The 21,046-nt window shown below is 41.8% G+C and overlaps 1 protein-coding gene across 4 annotated transcripts in view; it reads right to left on the reverse strand.

Moving 5' to 3' along the window:
* The window catches only part of LOC139553381 (proton-coupled folate transporter-like), a 56,767-nt gene that overhangs the window by 30,158 nt on the left and 5,563 nt on the right, over positions 1–21,046 (reverse strand). For 2 of the 4 annotated variants that reach the window (XM_071365652.1, XM_071365653.1), the window contains exons 4-6: positions 18,376–18,514; positions 16,250–16,333; positions 11,583–11,739 (exon numbers count right to left, since the gene is read on the reverse strand). In XM_071365652.1, coding sequence (XP_071221753.1) covers positions 11,583–11,739; positions 16,250–16,333; positions 18,376–18,514 — 380 coding nt within the window. The remainder of the gene's footprint in view (positions 1–11,582; positions 11,740–16,249; positions 16,334–18,375; positions 18,515–21,046) is intronic. The other 2 variants (XM_071365654.1, XM_071365656.1) reach the window with 1 other exon arrangement.

Consider the following 21,046-nt stretch of genomic DNA (forward strand, 5'->3'; position numbering starts at 1 on the left):
AGATGTTCATTCCTGTCGGTGCAATGCACTAAAATTACGTTGGCTGTATGGACTCCGACAGCATGTATGTTACAATCCCGGAAATCTCTTTGGAAAGCAACTCCTACCCAGATTTCATTGACTTTGTTAACTAGGGACTGGACATTAGTGAGTAATATACCTGGGAGTGGTGGGTGGTGTGCACGCATCCGAAGCCTAAATAGAAGACCTCTCCGGCACCATCTTCCGGCGGCGTTGTTTTGGGTCAGCCTCTGGAATCAGTTCAAATGCCCTGGGAGATACAGACTGTAACGGCTGTTGGAAGGAGAGGACCAAGGTGCAGCGTGGTACGTGTCCATATTTATTTAATGAACAATGAAATAACAAAAATAACAAAGAGAACGACCGAAACAGTTCTGGCTGGTGCAGACACACAAAACAACTACCCACAAACACAGGTGGTAACAGGCTACCTAAGTATGGTTCTCAATCAGAGACAACGATAGACAGCTGCCTCTGATTGAGAACCACACACGGCCAAACACAAAGAAACAGACAACATAGAACACCAGACATAGAATGCCCACCCCAACTCACGCCCTGACCAAACCAAAATAGAGACATAAAAAAGGAACTAAAGTCAGGGCGTGACACAAAGGATCCGCTTTGGGAAAGTTGTATTCCTGGTCGTAGTGCTGGTTGTGCTGGTAAGTTCACGTCTCTCTGAAATCCAATAGTTCTTCCCAGTTGTATATAATAACACTTAAAGTTTTCTGGGCTAACAATGTAATAAATAATACATAAAAAAATAAAATACTGCACAGTTTCCTAAGGACTTCCATCTCTATCGGCGCCATCTTGCAACAAGGTTCTCTGGTCTGATGAAACCAAGATTGAAATCTTTGGCCTGAATGCCAAGTGTCAAGTCTGAAGGAAACCTGGCACCATCCCTAAAGAGAAGCATGGTGGTGGCAGCATCATGCTGTAGGGATGCTTTTTAGCGGCAGAGGCTGGGAGACTAATCAGGATCGAGGCAAAGATGAACGGAGCAAAGTACAGAGAAATCCTTAATGAAAACCTGCTCCAGAGGGCTAAGGACCTCAGACTAGGGTGACGGTTCACCTTTCAACAGGACAACGACCCTAAGCACACAGCCAAGACAACGCAGGAGAGGCTTCGGGACAATTCTCAGAATGTCCTTGAGTGGCCCAGCTAGAGCCCGGACTTAAACCCAATCGAATATCTCTGGAGAGACCTGAAAATAGCTGTGCAGCGATGCTCCCCATCTAACCGGAGAGCTTGAGAGGATCCGCAGAGAAGAATGGGAGAAACTCTCCAAATACAGTTGTACCAAGCTTGTAGAATCATACCCAAAAAGACTTGAGGCTGTAATCACTGCCAAAGGTGCTTCAACAAAGTGCTCAGTAAAGGGTCTGAATACTTATGCAAATGTGATATATATATATATTTTTTTAAATACATTTCCAAAAATGTCTAAAAAACATTTTCTTTCTTTGTCATTATGGGGTATTGTGTGTAGATTGATGGGGTGGACAATTTCATCCATTTTAGAATAAGGCTGTAACGTAACAAAATGTGGAAAAAGCCAAGGGGTCTGAATACTTTACGAATGCACCGTACACTGTGGGTTGGTTCAGTGGTTTCTGAGTGGTAAAAACACACATTTCATACCATCTCCATCCCTCCCTTTTACTTTCCCAACAATACCAACCTCGTCTGATCACGGTAGACACAAAAACAGGTCTCAAAAAGCTGGTTCAGAATTACAATATCTAATTTGGTTCCATCTAAAAACGAAAATGCATTCACAGAGTCAATAGAAGACATTAGTCTTTGATGGTTGGATTAAATCAGCTCTGGCCTCTCTCTCCCTCTGTCTGTCTCTCTCTCATATCAGTGCATGTTGTTACGTGCACCCAATACCAGACAGGCTGTATGGTCTCTCATTCTTCTCCACTGAATTTGTCATCGTCTTCACTGATTCCCTTTCATCGTCCTCCTCTTTCTCATCAGTATTCCAAGGGGTCAAAACTAGGAAGACATGTGCACTCTTTATTTTGCTCCCTCCCTCGCTCACTGTTTCTTTCTCTCTCACTCTAACACAAAATCTTGGAAGAATACTACAGTACAAGCTGCTTCATTGTATGCATTGTCTATAAAAGGTGTATTGTGTCTTGTTAGAAATGAACCTCTCTCCATGGGATTCAATATTTTGATTATGAAAAATGTTGATTTCAACAAAGAACATTTCTGTATTTGTATTGCAAATCCAAAGACAATTACAACCTGCTTTTGTCAGCACGTCTCTCAAAATGTGGTCTCCAGCTAGTCACTCACCCATGCATGCACACGGCACACAGTATACAGCTCTATTTTGGTGGCCTCTGATACATTATAATGGCATGATTCCATCTGAAATACACAGCAAAATTATTGAATATTTGAACAACTTAATCTCCCATTTTGGTAAAATGAATTGTGGTATTGTGTAGAAAGACAAACATTTCAATTACTGAAAATGCATGAATTCAGTGTGTTGTTAGTTGTTTGGGATATTGCGTAAGCCTATACTGTATGATCAGGACTATTTTCTAAGTAAGATAACCCTTTTTAACATTAAACCTATCTTCTATTGATATTAAAGTCATATTTACAATTTTATTGCAAGTTCTGAATTGCCTCAATGATGTTTGTTTTTCAAAATCTGTATTTTATTGGCTCTGTGGCTGTGGACACTAAGGGTAAGCAAACCAATGTGTCATTTTTTTATTTGGGTGAACTATCTCTTTGGCCTGTCAATCAGTTTGACCTGTCAATCAATCACTGTGATTGTCAGGGGAGGGGGCAGGATGTTTGTCAGTCACAGATTTGGTATGGTTTCAGACCCGTCAATCAATTATTGTGGGTGGGAATAGCCAAAAAAACGAGTCTTTTAATTACATTTTATTGAGGCCAAAACCTAAGAAATAAGGCTGTATTCTATCAAGTAAACATGCATTCCGTGTTTACAAAACAATATAGAATAGCAGGAAACTGGTTTTAAAAATGCTAAAATGTTCAGGGGGAGGACCCCCAGACTTTTATACAAAATCATGCTTTCATGAATAGACCTACAGGTATGGCTGAAGAAAGAAGCAGTTGTTAAACATGGGCTTTGCTACACAGAAAGCAACAGTTGACTACTCCATTGTCAGCACTTCATTCAAATCAGTAGGCCCATATCAATTAGAGGTCGACCGATTAATCGGGGCCTATTTCAAGTTTTCATAACATTCGGTAATCGGTATTTTTGGGCGCCCGATTTGCCGCCCGATTTTTTTTACACCTTTATTTAATCTTTATTTAACTATGCAAGTCAGTTAAGAACACATTCTTATTTTCAATGACGGCCTAGGAACGTTCTGCCTCGTTCAGGGGCAGAACGACAGATTTTTAACCTTGTCAGCTCGGGGGATCCAATCTTGCAACCTTACAGTTAACTAGTCCAATGCTCTAACACCTGATTACATTGCACTCCACGAGGGGCCTGCCTGTTAGTGAATGCAGTAAGCTAAGGTAAGTTGCTAGCTAGCATTAAACTTATCTTATAAAAAACAATCAATCAATGACTGTCATTGCTCCAACGTGTACTTAACCATAAACATCAATGCCTTTCTTAAAATCAATACACAAGTATATATTTTTAAACCTGCATATTTAGCTAAAAGAAATCCAGGTTAGCAGGCAATATTAACCAGGTGAAATTGTGTCATTTCTCTTGCGTTCATTGCACGCAGAGTCAGGGTATATGCAACAGTTTGGGCCGCCTGGCTCTTTGCGAACTAATTTGCCAGAATTTTACGTAATTATGACAACATTGAAGGTTGTGCAATGTAACAGGAATATTTAAACTCATGGATGCCACCCGTTAGATAAAATACGGAACGGAATAAACGTTTTGTTTTCGAGGTGATAGTTTCCGGATTAGTCAAAGGTATATGGTTTAGAGAGAAATAGTCGACGCGTTATAATTCCTGTAATAACTTGCGGCTGAATTTGAAAGGGGTTCCTTTGTTATTTTACCGTTCATGTCTTCCATAGAGAATGTCTTGATCTACTTCAAATAAGGTCTGTGTTTCGTGCAGGCTTAAACCGCCTCGACATTTTGATACCCGTGTAAATCTCACTAGGATAAGGTAACGTTTGTCAACATATTTTCATAAATCCACTCTACAAAAAAGTTTATCTTCGCTTATATTTTGCCAATATTGATCAGTTACCTTGTCCTATGGATATCTACACAGTTATAAAATTGGCACGGTGATGTAAGCCTACACGAAACACAGACCTTATTTTAAGTGAATCTAAAAATATCCTATGGAATAAATGAAGGAACCGCTTTTCAGATTTTGCTAGAAGGTGTCATGGGAATTATGACTCGCACTTTGGTTGTCAATTCTTACCATGCCCATTATTAAAATAGGATTTCTTGCATATAGAAATTAAAGTTTTTGTTTTCAACATTCATCACAGGCAACTTAAACTTTTATTCAAACAGTTGAGAGTATTTGTCTCCTAAGCAGACTCTTCAGTATCATTGTCACTTCAGAGCTGTGTGCGTATTTATGTATTATATTAAGTTAAAATAAAAGTGTTCATTGTTCATTCAGTATTGTTGCAATTGTCATTATTACAAAAATGTGTGTGTGTGTATGATATATATATATATTTTTTTTTTATAAATCGGCCGATTAAATCGGTATCGGCTTTTTTTGTCCTCCAATAATCTGTATCGGTATCGGCATTGAAAAATCATAAATCGGTCGACCTCTAATATCAATATCCTTAATAATACCATATAATTATCATTAGCTTTTATAACCGTCAATGTTATGTTTTCTTTTATCATATTTTGGACCAGAATGAGGCTCTCTCTCCACTACCTATTGTTCCTTCAGTGAGGATTCAACATCTTCATCGAATGTTCTCATAATTTATCTGCAGATAGTCACCGAAAAACAGTAATAGCCTACCATTATGCAAGTTAGGGAGCCAAACTAACGGTCCTCTCACCTATGCAATTCGGTTCCTGACATTCACCTAAAAGAGACATTCAAAAAGAGCTGTTCGTTCGCAAACAACCCATCACTAGGCTACACTGACGTCACTTTAGTGGTCACTGGAAAATCTCGACATGGGCTTGAATCCTAAGAAAATACACACAAGATCTTTAGTTTACTTGTCCCGACGCGATACCATGGACATATAACTCCGTTGTATGATTTATGAATAGCAAAGGGATATAGGAGTTTGACTTTATTCAGTTCGTCACCTTATAAACTAGTCAACACAATCAAAGCACAGTAAACACAGTAAATAGCCCACGCCGCCCAACTCCGTGGCTTGCTAAATTAAACATGCTAAATAAATGAATGTGCCACAAAACAAGAGTTAAGTGGATTTCAACTCATCGTTACCGCTTACATTACATGGGACATATAAATTCACTCACAGGAGACGAAGAAGCATCATGCTTTCTCTTCTCTGTGAAAATAAATTTGACTGCAGCCAACCACAGTGCACAAAAATAACACAGGTACCGAGAGGCGGGACAGGCAGCAGATTGACAAACAAGCAGTGTTTCCCTGTCATCGCTCCATTTGTATAAGCCCTGTCAATAGATCACTAGAAGATGCATAATTTCATTCACTCTAGGGGGAGAAGGCTACATGGACTTTTCTGACTAGAGAATTGAAACTTCTAAATTAAAAGAAGCCTAGTTAATTTATGAAATGGAAAAAGTATCCGGCTGACAATTAATCCGTTAATGGCCGTTTAGCCGATTACTGTTATTCTTATTGTGTTACTTTTTATTATTACTTTTTATTTTAGTCAACTTGGTAAACATTTTCTTAACTCTTCTTGAACTGCACTGTTGGTTAAGGGCTTGTAAGTAAGCATTTCACGGTAAAGTCTACATTTGTTGTATTCTGCGCATGTGACAAATAGTTTGAATCGATTTGGTCGGCGCTTAGGGAAAACGTTGATCATCCATAACCTGTCATTACTTCTACTTCTATAATTCCAACACAGCCAACATCAAATTACAAAGGAAAATTCCACAGCACAGCACCCTACATCTGTGATTTGTTCACTAATCACCTCCATCTTTGATGAGGGGGGAACTCATTCACACCTATCATTTCAGTAAGCACAGGTAATATGCCCTGCTTCGTGCTCTGACAATGTGTGACCACAGTAGTGTTTCATTGCTTAATTGCACCTTAATTGTCTGGCTCTGGTGTGTGTGTGTGTATATACAGTTGAAGTCAGAAGTTTACAAACACTTAGGTTGGAGTCATTAAAACTCATTTTTCAACCACTACACAAATTTCTTGTTAACAAACTATAGTTTTGGCAAGTCGGTTATGACATCTACTTTGGGCATGACAAGTAATTTTTCCAACAATTGTTTACAGACAGATTATTACACTTATAATTCACTGTATCACAATTCTAATGGGTCAGAAGTTTACATACACTAAGTTGACTGTGCCTTTAAACAGCTTGGAAAATTCCAGAAAATTATGTCATGGCTTTAGAAGCTTCTGATAGGCTAATTGACATCATTTCAGTCAATTGGAGGTGTACCTGTGGATGTATTTCAAGGCCTACCTTCAAACTCAGTGCCTCTTTGCTTGACATCATGGGAAAATCAAAAGAAATCAGCCAAGACCTCAGAAAAAAAATTGTAGACCTCCACAAGTCTGGTTCACCCTTGGTAGCAATTTCCAAACGCCTGAAGGTACCACTCATCTGTACAAACAATAGTATGCAAGCATAAACACCATGGGACCACGCAGTCGCCATACCGCTCAGGAAGAAGACGTGTTCTGTCTCCTAGAGATTAACGTACTTTGCGGCGAAAAGTGCAAATCAATCCCAGAACAACAGCAAAGGACCTTGTGAAGATGCTGGAGGAAACGGGTACAAAAGTATCTATATCCACAGTAAAAAGAGTCTTATATCGACATAACCTGAAAGGCCACTCAGCAAGGAAGAAGCCACTGCTCCAAAACCGCCATAAAAAAAGGCAGACTATGGTTTCAAACTGCACATGTGGACAAAGATCGTACTTTTTGGAGAACTGTCCTCTGGTCTGATGAAACAAAAATAGAACTGTTTGGCCATAATGACCATCGTTATGTTTGGAGGAAAATGGAGGAGGCTTGCAAGCCGAAGAACACCATCCCAACCGTGTAGCATGGGGGTGGCAGCATCATGTTGTGGAGGTGCTTTGCTGCAGGAGGGTCTGGTGCACTTCACAAAATGGCCTCATGAGGAGGGGAAATTATGTGGATATATTGAAGCAACATCTCAAGACATCAGTCAAGAAGTTAAAACTTGGTCACAAATGGGTCTTCCAAATGGACAATGATCCCAAGCATACTTCCAAAGTTGTGGCAAAATGGCTTAAGGACAACAAAGTCAAGGTATTGGAGTGGCCATCACAAAGCTCTGACCTCAATCCTATAGAAAATATATGTGGGCAGAACTGAAAAAGTGTGTGCAACCAAGGAGGCCTACAAACCTGACTCAGTTACACCAGCTCTGTCAGGAGGAATGGGCCAAAATTCACCCAACTTATTGTGGGAAGCTCAACTTATTGTGGGAAGGCTACCTGAAACGTTTGACCCTAGTTAAACAATTTAAAGGCAATGCTACCAAATACGAATTCAGTGTATGTAAACTTCTGACCCACTGGGAATGTGATGAAAGAAATAAAAGCTGAAATGAATCATTCTCTCTACTATTATTCTGACATTTCACATTCTTAAAATCAAGTGGTGATCCTAACTGACCTAAGACAGGACATTATTTCTAGGATTAAATGTCAGGAATTGTGAAAAACTGAGTTTAAATATATTTGGCTAAGGTGTATGTAAACTTCTGACTTCAACTTGTATGTATGTATGACTGAATATGTGTGTGTGTTAGTAGCAGCAGCATGGTTGGGAGGGGGCGGCCACCATGGCCCCAAGGCAGCAGCCCCAGCCCCATGTAATTCCAGCCTGGGGACGATAACTTAACCGCTCCCCTCCTCACTACACTATCCACGCATGCGTGCACACACACAAAATGGGGGGCAGGTACGCCAGTGTTAGTGTTAGGCCAGTAACCGAAAGGTTGCTAGTTCAAATCCCTTGAGCAAGGCACTTAACCCTAATTTCTCTAGGGTTGGCGTGGATAATGGCTGACACTGGCCATGACCCCACTCTCTGAGGGTGTCTCTTAGGGGGAGATGGAATATGCAAAAACGCATTTCCAAATCACACATGCGTATTAATACACACTTTTACATGTGTAAAATAGGACAAATATAACCACATACCACCAGACCACATGGTGCTTTTATTACTGGGACCCCTACATTACTTAATACCTCAATTACCAAAGGCAATGGCTTAATCATAGAGTGGCAAGAACATCAAATGTGGACCGTCACAATGAATTGAAAGGATGGTAATGGAGTTGGTAGTGTCTGTTCAAGGCTCCAGCAAGTCAGTCATAGGGCGCATCCCAAATTGCACCCTACTATTACTATAGTGCACATCTTTTGACTAGAGCTAAAGCGGTTAGTGTTTAATGGTATCCCTGTGCGTCACAGTTGGAAATCACTTATTGTAGCCTACAGTATGCGTTGAGGTACAGCTGGTTCAAATCCCAGAGACGACTAGGTGAAACATCTGTCGAGGTGCACTTGAGCAAGGCCATTTCTCCCGTAAGTCGCTCTGGCTAAGAGAGTCTGCTAAATGACTCAAATGTAATTGATATACTACTGTATGTTTCATACATCCCCTTACATGAGTTTGACGTTCTGTTAACACCATTAAATTATATTACGTTTCTGTACTGTGTTGCTACACTAAAGCAAAACCTATTGCTGATGTTGAACAACATGGTAGGACAAAATAGTGATATATGTTGGACCACCATGATCCCTGGTATTGTGGCAGATAGCCTGTAGAAACAGCTAAACAGACTTTCATTTATAGCCATTTACTTCATGTCCATGCATAGAATGGAAATGTACAGGTTTGAAGACCGATGGTCCTGTACTGTATTCAACATTCAAGTGACAGCTCAAAAGTAAGTGAATAGAATTAATAAATTACATTACAAAATCAATAAAATCTATTTAAAAGTGGATACCCATCTCAGCTTCAGACTAAACGGTTCACTCCCCATGAATAGAAACCTAATAACTATCAGCAAGCAACCCACACCCAGGAAATTAAATTACATTCATCCAGTAGCGATGATTCCTCCTCACTACAATTATACCTTATTGTACTATGATTACTTTCTCCATTGTAAATTCAAATCACACACACATTCTAGGAAATGAATTACTGAAGTAATCAAAGTCTATTCAAGTGAAGATTACTTAAGTGTCTGAAAAAAAGTTAACACCAAATTGACCACAAAACTATCGGTTAGCGGCATGTTATGTTAGTAAATGTAATCTTAATTCCTTATTGCCCTTTTGAAAATACTTTCATTTGGAGCAATAATCATACAATTTTGAGAAACCCTTGAACAATTAACATTTTGAAATGTTAATTGCCTTTAGGTCCCCTTCAACCAAAGTGACTGCAGCTAAATCTGCATTTTTTTACTATGTACAGTGCCTTCGGAAAGAATTTAGACCCCGTGACTTGTTACACATTTTGTTACTATACAGCCTTATTCTAAAATTGATTAAATATATATGTTTTTCTAAAATATACAAACAAACCCCTTAATGACAAAGCGAAAACAGGTTTAGACATTTTTGCAAATGTAAATAGACTTTTTTTTTTTTTTATATATATACAAAATAACTTCTTTACACAAGTATTCAGACCCTTTGCTATGAGTCTCAAAACTGAGCTCAGGTGCATCCTGTTTCCATTGATCATCCTTGAGATGCTTCTACAACTTGATTGGAGTCCATCTGTGGTAAATTCAATTGATTAGACATGATTTGGAAAAGACACACACCTGTCTATATAAGGTCCCACAGTTGATAGTGTACGTCAGTGCAAAAACCAAGCCATGAGGTTGAAGGAATTGTCCGTAGAGTACCGAGACAGGATTGTGTCAAGGCACAGATCACGGGAAGGTTACCAAAACATTTCTGCAGCATTGAAAGTCCCCTAGAAACACAGTGGCCTCCAACATTTTTAAATGGAAGAACTTTGGAACCGCAAAAACTCTTGCTAGAGCTGGACAAAATGGGAGAACCTTCCAGAAGGACAACCAGCCCGCTTAGAGTTTGCCAAAAGGCACCTAAAGGACTCTGACCATGAGAAACAAGATTCTCTGGTCTGATGAAACCAAATTTGAACTCTTTGGCCTGAATTCCAAGCGTCACGTCTGGAGGAAACCTGGCACCATCCTTACAGTGAAGCATGGTGGTGACAGCATCATGGTGTGGGGATGTTTTTCACCGGCAGGTAATGGGAGACTAGTCAGGATCGAGGCAAAGATGAATGGAGCAAAGTACAGTGGATCCTTGATCAAAACCTTCTCCAGAGGGCCCAGGACCTCAGAGTGGGGTGAAGGTTCGACTTCCAGCAGGACAACGACTCTAAGCACACAGCCAAGACAATACAGGAGTGGCTTCGGGACAAGTCTCTGAATGTCCTTGAGTGGCCCAGCCAGAACCCGGACTTGAACCCGATCTAACCTCTCTGGAGACCTGAAAATAGCTGTGCAGCAACGCTCCCCATCCAACCTGACAGAGCTTGAGGGGATCTGCAAAGAAAAAGGGGGAGAAACTCCCCAAATACAGGTGTGCCAAACTTTTAGTGTCATACCCAAGAAGACTCAAGGTTGTAATCGCTGCAAAAGGTGCTTCAACAAAGTATTGAGTAAAGGGTCTGAATAGTTATGTAAAATGTGATTTGTTTTTCATTTTTAATAAATTAGCAAAAATGTCTAAACCTGTTTTTGCTTTGTCATTATGGCGTATTCTGTTTAGATTAAAATATGTATATTTAATACATTTTAGAATAAGACTGTAACGTAACAAAATGTGGAAAAGGTCAAGGGGTCTGAATACTTTCAGTACACATGTAGGATCTTAATTTGAGCCAATTTAAACCTGCAACAATAGGAAATGTGAATTATTATGTGGATTATAATTAATGTGCAGTTTTGTATGGGTGGATATATTTTTCATAAGGGAAAATCAAGTAACATTTCTGAAGTGGAAATTACAAACTTCTAAAGCCGTTTTAAACCTCAAATCCACTATAAGTTTGACATTTCCTGCAATTTCCTACATTTCCTGGAAAGTTCTCCTGCAACAGGGTGATTAAATGAAGATCCACCATCTATACATATGACTCCTTATCGGTCTTTATTCTTCTCATATACTGCACGTCCATGCCAAGACTTGAATCATCGTGTGTCAGACAGACACTTTCTGACAACTGAAGAAGTTTGCTATGTGTGTCAGAATAATTCTGATTGCAAAACCATGGTATTTCATTGTAATATTTTTTTGTTAAATGGTTATCAATAAGTTATATAAAGACAACAGGCAGGTGACTTACTGCATTAAGATGAAGATGATGAGTGTGAAGCCTGCCATGACGATGAAGGGCATGCCAGGGAAGGTGGGCAGGGTCAGAGGGAACAGGCCATTAAACATCACCGCTGCAAACATAATACATGTGGTCTCCACAGATGCAGAGAAGGAGAACATCGCACCTGCAGGGTCACAAAAGAAACACGGGTTTATGCAGAGCCTTATGTTGACAGAGTTCCATCAACTGAACTCATGAACGTTGAAATAGTTGTTGAAACTCTCCAAATATAAGGCTCTGGGTTTGAAGACACAAATTATTCTAAACAAATTAGTTTTTTTAGTGTGACTGTAAAAGAAAATAGTTGACTACCCTAGAAAATAAGAGTTTAGACTACCAACAGAGGTTTAAATATGTAATGTTTTCGGATGATTGTACTTTCATTGAAAGCATTGTTTAAGTACACACAGTCCAGGTTGAATAACTTTGAACATGAAGACAAAATTTGATTTGATATCATTGTGTATTTGTCACATGCACTGAATACAACAGGTGTAGTAGACCTTACAGTGAAATGCTTACTTACAAGAGATTAACCAACAATGCAGTTTTAAGAAAATACCACAAAAAAAGAGAAAAACAAAATAATTTAAGAGCAGCAGTAAATAACAATAGCAGGGCTTTATACAGGGGGTACCGGTACAGAGTCAATATGCGGGGGCACCGGTGTCGAGGTAATTATGTACATGCAGGTAGGGTTATTAAGGTGGCTATGCATAGATAATAACAGAGTAGCAGCAGCGTAGAGGGGGGTGCAAATAGTCTGGGTAGCCATTTGATTAGCTGTTCAGGAGTCTTATGGCTTGGGGGAAGAAGCTATTTAGAAGCCTATTGGACCTAGACTTGGCGCTCCGGTACCGGTTGCCGTGCGGTAGCAGAGGGAACAGTCTATGACTAGGGTGACTGGACTCTTAGAAAACATTTATGGCCTTCCTCTGACACCGCCTGGTATAGAGGTCCTGGATGGCAGGAAGCTTGGCCCCGATGTGATATACTGGGCCGTACGCACTACCCTCTGTAGTGCCTTGCGATCGGAGGCCGAGCAGTTGCCATACCAGGCAGGGATGCAACCAGTCAGGATGGTGCAGCTGTAGAACCTTTTGAGGATCTGAGGACCCGTGCCAAATCTTTTCAGTCTCCTGAGGGGGAATAGGTTTTGTTGTGCCTTCTTCGTGACTGTCTTGGTGTGTTCGGACCATGTTAGTTTGTTGATGATGTGGACGCCAAGGAACTTGAAGCTCTCAACCTGCTCCACTACAGCCCCGTCGATGAGAATGGGGGCATGCTCGGTCCTCCTTTTCCTGTAGTCCACAATCATCTACTTTGTCTTGATCACGTTGAGGGAGAGGTTGTTGTCCTTGCACCACACGGTCAAGTCTCTGACCTCCTCCCTATAGGCTGTCTCATCGTTTTCGGTGATCAGGCCTACCACTGTTGTGTCATCAGCAAACTTAAATGATAGTGTTGGAGTCGTGCCTGGCCGTGCAGTTATGAGTGAACAGGGAGTACAGGAGGGGACTGAGCACGCACCCCTGAGGGGCCCCCGTGTTGAGGATCAGCGTGGTGGATGTGTTGTTACCTACCCTTACCACCTAGGGGCGGCCCGTCAGGAAGTCTCGGTTCCAGTTGCAGAGGGTGGTATTTAGTCCCAGGGTCCTTAGCTTAGTGATGAGCTTTAAGGGCACTATGGTGTTGAACGCTGAGCTGTAGTCAATGAATAGCATTCTCACATAAGTGTTGCTTTTGTCCATGTGGGAAAGGGCAATGTGGAGTGCAATAGAGATTGCATCATCTGTGTATCTGTTGGTTCGGTATGCAAATTGGAGTGGGTCTAGGGTTTCTGGGATAATGGTGTTGATGTGAGCCATGACCAGCCTTTCAAAGCATTTCATGGTTACAGACGTGAGTGCTATGGGTCGGTAGTCATTTAGGCAGGTTACCTTAGTGTTCTTGGGCACAGGCACTATGGTGGTCTCCTTGAAACATGTTGGCATTAAAGACTCAGACAGGGAGAGGTGGAAAATGTCAGTGAAGACACTTGCCAGTTGGTCAGCGCATGCTCGGAGTACACGTCCTGGTAATCCGTCTGACCCAGCGGCCTTGCGAATGTTGACCTGTTTAACAGGTCTTACTCACATCGGCTGCAGAGAGCGTGATCACACAGTCATCCGGAACAGCTGATGCTCTCGTGCATGTTTCAGTGTTACTTGCTTCGAAGCGAGCATAGAAGTTTAGCTCGTCTGATAGGCTCGTGTCACTGGGCAGCTCTCGGCTGTGCTTCCCTTTGTAGTCTGTAATAGTTTGCAAGCCCTACCACATCCGACAAGCGTCGGAACCGGTGTAGTACGATTTGTTCTTTGTCCTGTATTGATGCTTTGCCTGCTTGATGGTTCATCGGAGGGCATACCAGGATTTCTTATAAGCTTCCGGGTTAGAGTCCCGCTCCTTGAAAGTGGCAGCTCTAACCTTTAGCTCAGTGCAAATGTTGCCTGTAATCCATGGCCTCTGGTTGGGGTATGTACGTACAGTCACTCTGGGGACGACGTTCTCTATGCACTTATTGATAAAGCCAGTGACTGATGTGGTATACTCCTCAATGCTATCGGAAGAATCCCGGAACATATTCCAGTCTGTGCTAGCAAAACAGTCCTGTAGTTTAGCATCTGCTCATCTGACCACTTTTTTATATACCGAGTCACTGGTGCTTCCTGCTTTCATTTAACTTGTAAGCAGGAATCAGGAGGATAGAGTTATGGTCAGATTTGCCAAATGGAGGGCGAGGGAGAGCTTTGTACACGTCTCTGTGTGTGGAGTAAATGTGGTCAAGAATTTTTTTCCCTCTGGTTGCACATTTAACATGCTAATAGAAATTCGGTAAAACTGATTTAAGTTTCCCTGGCATTAAAGTCACCGGCCACTAGGAGAGCCGCCTCTGGATGAGTGTTTTCCTGTTTGCTTATGGCGGAATACAGCTCATTTTGTGCGGTTTTAGTGCCAACCTCGTTCTGTGGTGCTATGTGGACAGCTACAAAAAATACAGATGAAAACTCTAGGTAGATAGAGTATCTCATGATAAGCAGTAGACCACACTACCTCAGGCTAGCAAAACCTAGAGACTTCCTTATACATCGTGCACCAGCTGTTGTTTACATAAATGTGTAGGCCCCTCCCCGTGTCTTACCAGAGACTGCTCTTCTGTCTTGCCGATAGTGTATAACCCGCCAGCTATATGTTCTTAATGTCATCGTTCAGCCACGACTCAGTGAAACATAAGATATTACAGTTTTTAATGTTCCGTTGGTAGGATATACGTGCTTTCAGTTCATCCCATTTATTTTCCAGCGATTGAACGTTAGCTAGCAGCCCGAAAGGCAAGGGAAGATTAGCCACTCATCGCCTAATCCTCGCAAGGCACCCTGATATTTTGCCTCGAAATCTCAGTTTCCTTCTCCAGCGAATCACGGGGATCGTGGCCTGGTCGCGTGTCTGCAGTATATCCCTCGCGTCCGACTCATTGAAGAAGAACTCCACGTCCAATTTGAGGTGAATAATCCCGGTTCTGATGTCCAGAAGCTCTTTTCGGTCATAAGAGACGGTAGCAGCAACATTATGTACAAAAGAAGTTACGAACAGCGCGAAAAGAAAAAAAAACATTGCATGATTGGTTGAGAGTTGATAAGATGGCAGCCCTACCCTCCGGCGCCATCATGAATGACATAGTATTGCTCTGTGATGTTGTGACTGTGCTTACAGTACCAACTAGAGATACATAAGATGAATATGGAGCAGAGGGAGGGAAATCTTAAGTGGTTCCAACATGGAATACTTATTGATCTGAGAGAGAGAGACTGGCTGCTAGCTACGGACTTTTTCATGTCAACTTAAAAGTGGCAGTGCAACATGCCTTCAGAATAAAAACAATGGGAAAACAAAACATGGTGTTTCTTACATGAACAAACTGTACAGGTTGTACAGCAGGCTTTGCATTTCACATAATTATACAGGGGCATTTCAGTAGCTAAGTATCTAGACATGGTAGCTATTTAACTCTTGAAAATCTTGATTGCTATTCAATGTTATTTTGCCTGCAAGAACAGTATCATTACGAGTGGTGCAATGATTTGAGAAATAATAAAAAGGTTACCAATCTTTCAATGCAGGTATACATTCTACATAGAATTGTTCCAATAAAGGGACTGAATAAGAGAAAGGAACAACAAATTGTTACTGTGCATCATTTGTTCATCCAACCATTCTCTGATGTGGCCATGATGGACTTACAGAAAACACGGAATATCCACGAGGCTGCTGTCCCTTTTCTCTAGGCTGAGGATGTCAAGGTTCATCAAAATATAATAACATGCATCTTTCTCTCAGGAGTTGGACTTGAGGAACAGGGAACATTCTGGGTCAAAAGTCCAGTGTTAAACTGTCTCTTCATTTCAGTCACGTTGAAGTGTAATGTAAGGTACGAGGGTTCTTCCTCTTTAGGTTGCTTTCTTTCTATGGAGTTTTTCCTTGCCACTGATTCCGCTTGCTCTTTGGGGTCTAGGTCAGGTTACTGTGAGGCACTTTGTGAACACTTGATGTAAAAAGGGCTTTATAAGTCAAATGTGATGGAGCTCAGGACCCACCTTGTTCGTCTGGCTCTACGATGGTGGAGGACAGAGAGCGGATGACAGCCTGAGTGATGCCAGCAGGGGCAGACACCACAGCCACTGGGGGGAAGGGAGAGACAGGAAAAGGCAGGGGAGGACAGACAGAACAAAATGAGGACAGACAGGACAGAACAGGAGGACAGGACAAATGGGCAGACAGGACAGGGGACAGATGGGGCAGGAGGACAGACAGGATAGGGCAGGACGACAGACAGGTTAAGAGGGCAAATATGACATGAGGGCAGACAGGAAAGGAGGACATACATCCCAGAAGAGGACAGACGGGACAGAAGGACAGGACAGGACCGACAAGACAGAGGACAGACAGGATAGAGCAGAACAAGACAAAAGTTACATTAAAAACTGAGACATATTAGCCAATAAACTGCATTATCTATGAGATAAGGTTGATGTTATTAAGCTCAGGCTCATTAAAGGGGAAGTGAGGGTAAGGCATTGCATTCTCATTTATTAGAACATAGTTTAAAGCCTAATCATCACAAATGAGGATGTGTGTGTGTGGGTGTATGTGTTCGTGTGTGTGTGTGTGCGCATGTAAGTGTGCTTGCTGTATGTGTACTTATTATGTTTGTTACTTAAAGGTGCACTATGCAGAAAAGGCTCCGTAATTTCCTGGTTGCTAAAATTCAAATAGTTTGCCTGTCACGCCCTGACCATAGTTTGCATTGTATGTTTCTATATTTTGTTTGGTCAGGGTGTGATCTGAGTGGGCATTCTATGTTGTATGTCTAGTTTGTCTGTTTCTATGTGTTTGGCCTGATATGGTTCTCAATCAGAGGCAGGCGTTTTTCGTTGTCTCTGATTGGGAGCCATATTTAGGTAGCCTGTTTTGTCATTGTGGGTTGTGGGTGATTGTTCCTGTGTTCTTGTGTTTACGTTACGGGACTGTTTCGTCTTCGTTCATTTTGTCGGTTTATTGTTTTTGTTCGTTGTTTAAGTATTCTATTAAAATGGATAATCATCACGCTGCATTTTGGTCCTCCTCTCTTTCGCCCGACGAAGAACGTTACATTGCCTAATTTTCCATAACCAAACATGTGTATTTTCAGCTGTTAGAAGCTGGTGTACAAAACCGAAAGTTAAAGATACAAAAACGAAACTTAAGAACGGGAAGCATAGAAATAGCACTCCCAAAAAGTTACATATTGCAGCTTTAAAACATACAGTCAGACCAACCAACTCCTGCCTGGCTATGGAAATGGGGGTGATGACTCTGAAGCTGTACCAGCATGCTAACCCTCATTATCCCAGGCAAAGGAAAAGAGCAGAATGCAGATATCTGGTGAGGTTGCAGCTGATTATTCACACAATGCTTAAAAATGTGTGTGTGGTCACGCCACTCATCTCCCCTCTAAAATGCTTTAGTCCACCTCCACGTCGATTAGAATAACAATTTCCACAACTATTTATTTAATTAAGGTTATCAATACCCATCCTGTCCATCTCCCTCGGTCTCAAAAGCCTGTCTGACCACTAGGCCAGCACAAATGCACTGTTATCCTAAAGGAGTCCGTGTTTAAGCAGCTAGTCAGGAAAATGACACCTTTACATACTCCAAGACAAAAGGATTTGTGTCTCTTTTTAATTAAAGCACAGCAGTGTCGAAGTGTGTCAACATCCTCACAACAACTCCTGGCTAAAATCCAATCCAGCCTGTACTGTAACGTTGCAGTCTTAACCTCATCAGTTACGAAGGTCTCTGCATATTGTGAAACCTTTCAAATGTTTTTATTTTATACCAGGGTTGGCCACCCTCCTCCCAGAGGGGGAGGCCCTGCATCTACATGCTTACTCCAACCCTGCTGTAACACACCTGATACAGCCAATCAGGGTCCTGGTGGGTAGCCAATTCCTAGAATCAAGTGTGTTAGATTAGGGTTGGAGCAAAAGCCTGCAGGAGGGTAACTCTACAGGAGGACGGCACCAAAACTTTTATATTTGAGAAAACCTCAGGGCTTTTATTCATAGTGTCTCAGAGTAGGAGTGCTGAAATATCCATATTCTTAAAACACTTTGTGAATAGCGACCCAGAATTTCATATTAGTTCAGTTCATCATCAATCCATGCATAGGTTCCCTCACCTAGAAACACCATCCATGTGTTAGTGGAGAAGGCCATTAGAACTAAGCCTGCTGTCCTGAAGAGGACACTCACTTTGGCCAGAGTCATCTCTCCTACCACTCTCATAAGCAGTGGGAAGATCCCCAGCAGGGTAAACCCCTAGGACAAAACAGTACATACCTTTAGACATTCTTTACCTCTTATTGAATATTAATGATTGTTTAATGCTTGATTGGAAGTTGAATGAATTGGATACATTCTTAAGTGATCGGATCTTAGTCTATTATTCCTAACAATTAACAATCTGCAATTACAGTTGGGCAATCAATTTACTGGTCGCTCCTAAAAATACAATTTGGGGTAATTTGGGAAAGTTTGCTGTTTGGCTTTTGTTCTACAACGAGTCACTATATGTTTGAACCTCATTCCTTAGTTAGCCAAAACACTGCATCAATTAACCTTTAGAGATTGTGCATGATGAGATTGTGTCAAAACAACAAACATGGATTATTTATGTACGTGTGTGTACCAGCCTGTGTGTGTAGGCTATATATGTGCGTGCATACACTTCACGCCTGAGTGTGTGTGTGCGCGCGCGTCTGTTTATGCCCGTCAGAGTGCCTGTGTGTAATGTGACTCATTTGCCCTCTTTGTCTAAAAGCTGACAGATTTGATTTAATTATCCCGTCCAGCTCAGGGTGACAAGTTGCCAGTGTCCTCATCCCCCCTCCACCCCCTTCCCTCACCAGCAGTCTCAAATCTACACTAGGAAACATAATAGGAATGCATAAACGTTTCCCTGAGAAGGTCAGCTCTCTATGTTTTTACTTCAATCAACTCATTAGAGCTTGTGGTGTTTGTGGTGTTTAATCATTCTTAGGGAACTCTGCTCTGCCCTAATTACAAGTCAATCTCATTCTCAACCTTTAAGCCAATTATTAAAAGCTACCTCAAGGAGAGGAGCCGTGAACTCACCCCTGCTGCCCTCCCAGACCTGCTAAGGTTGTTTCTACTGAGGAGAAATAATACATTTTATTGACAATTCCATAACCTTTTGATATTCTATTATGTAACTAACATTAATATTGGGGATGGATTACCTGTGTTAGTATAGCCGAGGCTACAAGCTGCTCATTTTCTCCTCCTAACTCCCCTAGCTCTCCCTTATTTTCTCCTCCTAACTCCCCTAGCTCTCCCTTATTTTCTCCTCCTAACTCCCCTTGCTCTCCCTTATTTTCTCCTCCTAACTCCCCTAGCTCTCCCTCATTTTCTCCTCCTAACTCCCCTAGCTCTCCCTTATTTTCTCCTCCTAACTCCCCTAGCTCTCCCTTATTTTCTCCTCCTAACTCCCCTAGCTCTCCCTTATTTTCTCCTCCTAACTCCCCTAGCTCTCCCTTATTTTCTCCTCCTAACTCCCCTAGCTCTCCCTTATTTTCTCCTCCTAACTCCCCTTGCTCTCCCTTATTTTCTCCTCCTAACTCCCCTAGCTCTCCCTCATTTTCTCCTCCTAACTCCCCTAGCTCTCCCTTATTTTCTCCTCCTAACTCCCCTAGATCTCCCTTATTTTCTCCTCCTAACTCCCCTAGCTCTCCCTTATTTTCTCCTCCTAACTCCCCTTGCTCTCCCTTATTTTCTCCTCCTAACTCCCCTAGCTCTCCCTTATTTTCTCCTCCTAACTCCCCTAGCTCTCCCTTATTTTCTCCTCCTAACTCCCCTAGCTCTCCCTTATTTTCTCCTCCTAACTCCCCTAGCTCTCCCTTATTTTCTCCTCCTAACTCCCCTTCCTCTCCCTTATTTTTTCAACTTTCACTGTTTGAATCCTGAGAGCTAAAAACAAACCCTGTAGTTTCCCCCCTTCTAAAGTCTTTCATCTGTTGGTAATTAAAGTGTTTGTAGCAGAGGGCAAGAAGCAACACTCAGACATCCCCCATAGACTACGGACATAATACACCTCCTCCTCCAAATCGATGTGGCTGCCTGCCTCAGAGTCAGCCCAACAAAAGGCAGCAGAGCGTTCTGAGAGCCCCTGTGGCACCGTGCGGAGCAGGTGAGCCGACACAGACTAAATGGGAAAGCGTCACCTCTCCGATCTGGACTCTGAGCTCTTTAACAAGCAGTCTTTGTTTAAGTGTCACATCAAGGCAAGACATCGACCCAGACTCATTCATGAGATCACGAAGGACGAAGAGACACACTCAAGTACCCGCACCCCCCACACACACACACAAAATCATACACTGAGTTGAAACTTAATTTAATCTATTTTTGTTTCTGTTTTGCTGTTATGTGTTTTTGGATTTCTAAAACAAGGTGAAATGGTAAGAATGTGTCATTGTAAATGTGTGGGGACTGGATGGTACTATGCACTCTTGCTCCAAGCCATGGGACATAGCTAGTGCATATCATTAACTATCATCCGATCCATGGCCAGTCAAGTGGAGACCTGTGGACCTTGGTGTGGAAAGTCACACGTGGGTAACTAACCACAGTACGCAGAAGAACAGTAATCATGTGATCTGAGTCATGTGCAAATGTTTTCACATTATGCAATGACCATTGGCAGTACTCTAGGACCATATAAAGCCAAAGGCCATGGGATCATCATTTTTTCAGCTAGATTTAGTTTTATGATTGAATCAGCTGAACAAATAAACCCATAGCTGCAAGTGGTAATGCAAACAAATGTAGCTT

This window comes from Salvelinus alpinus, chromosome 25 (genome assembly GCF_045679555.1).
Source record: "Salvelinus alpinus chromosome 25, SLU_Salpinus.1, whole genome shotgun sequence".
In the NCBI taxonomy this organism is placed as follows: Eukaryota; Metazoa; Chordata; class Actinopteri; order Salmoniformes; family Salmonidae; genus Salvelinus; species Salvelinus alpinus.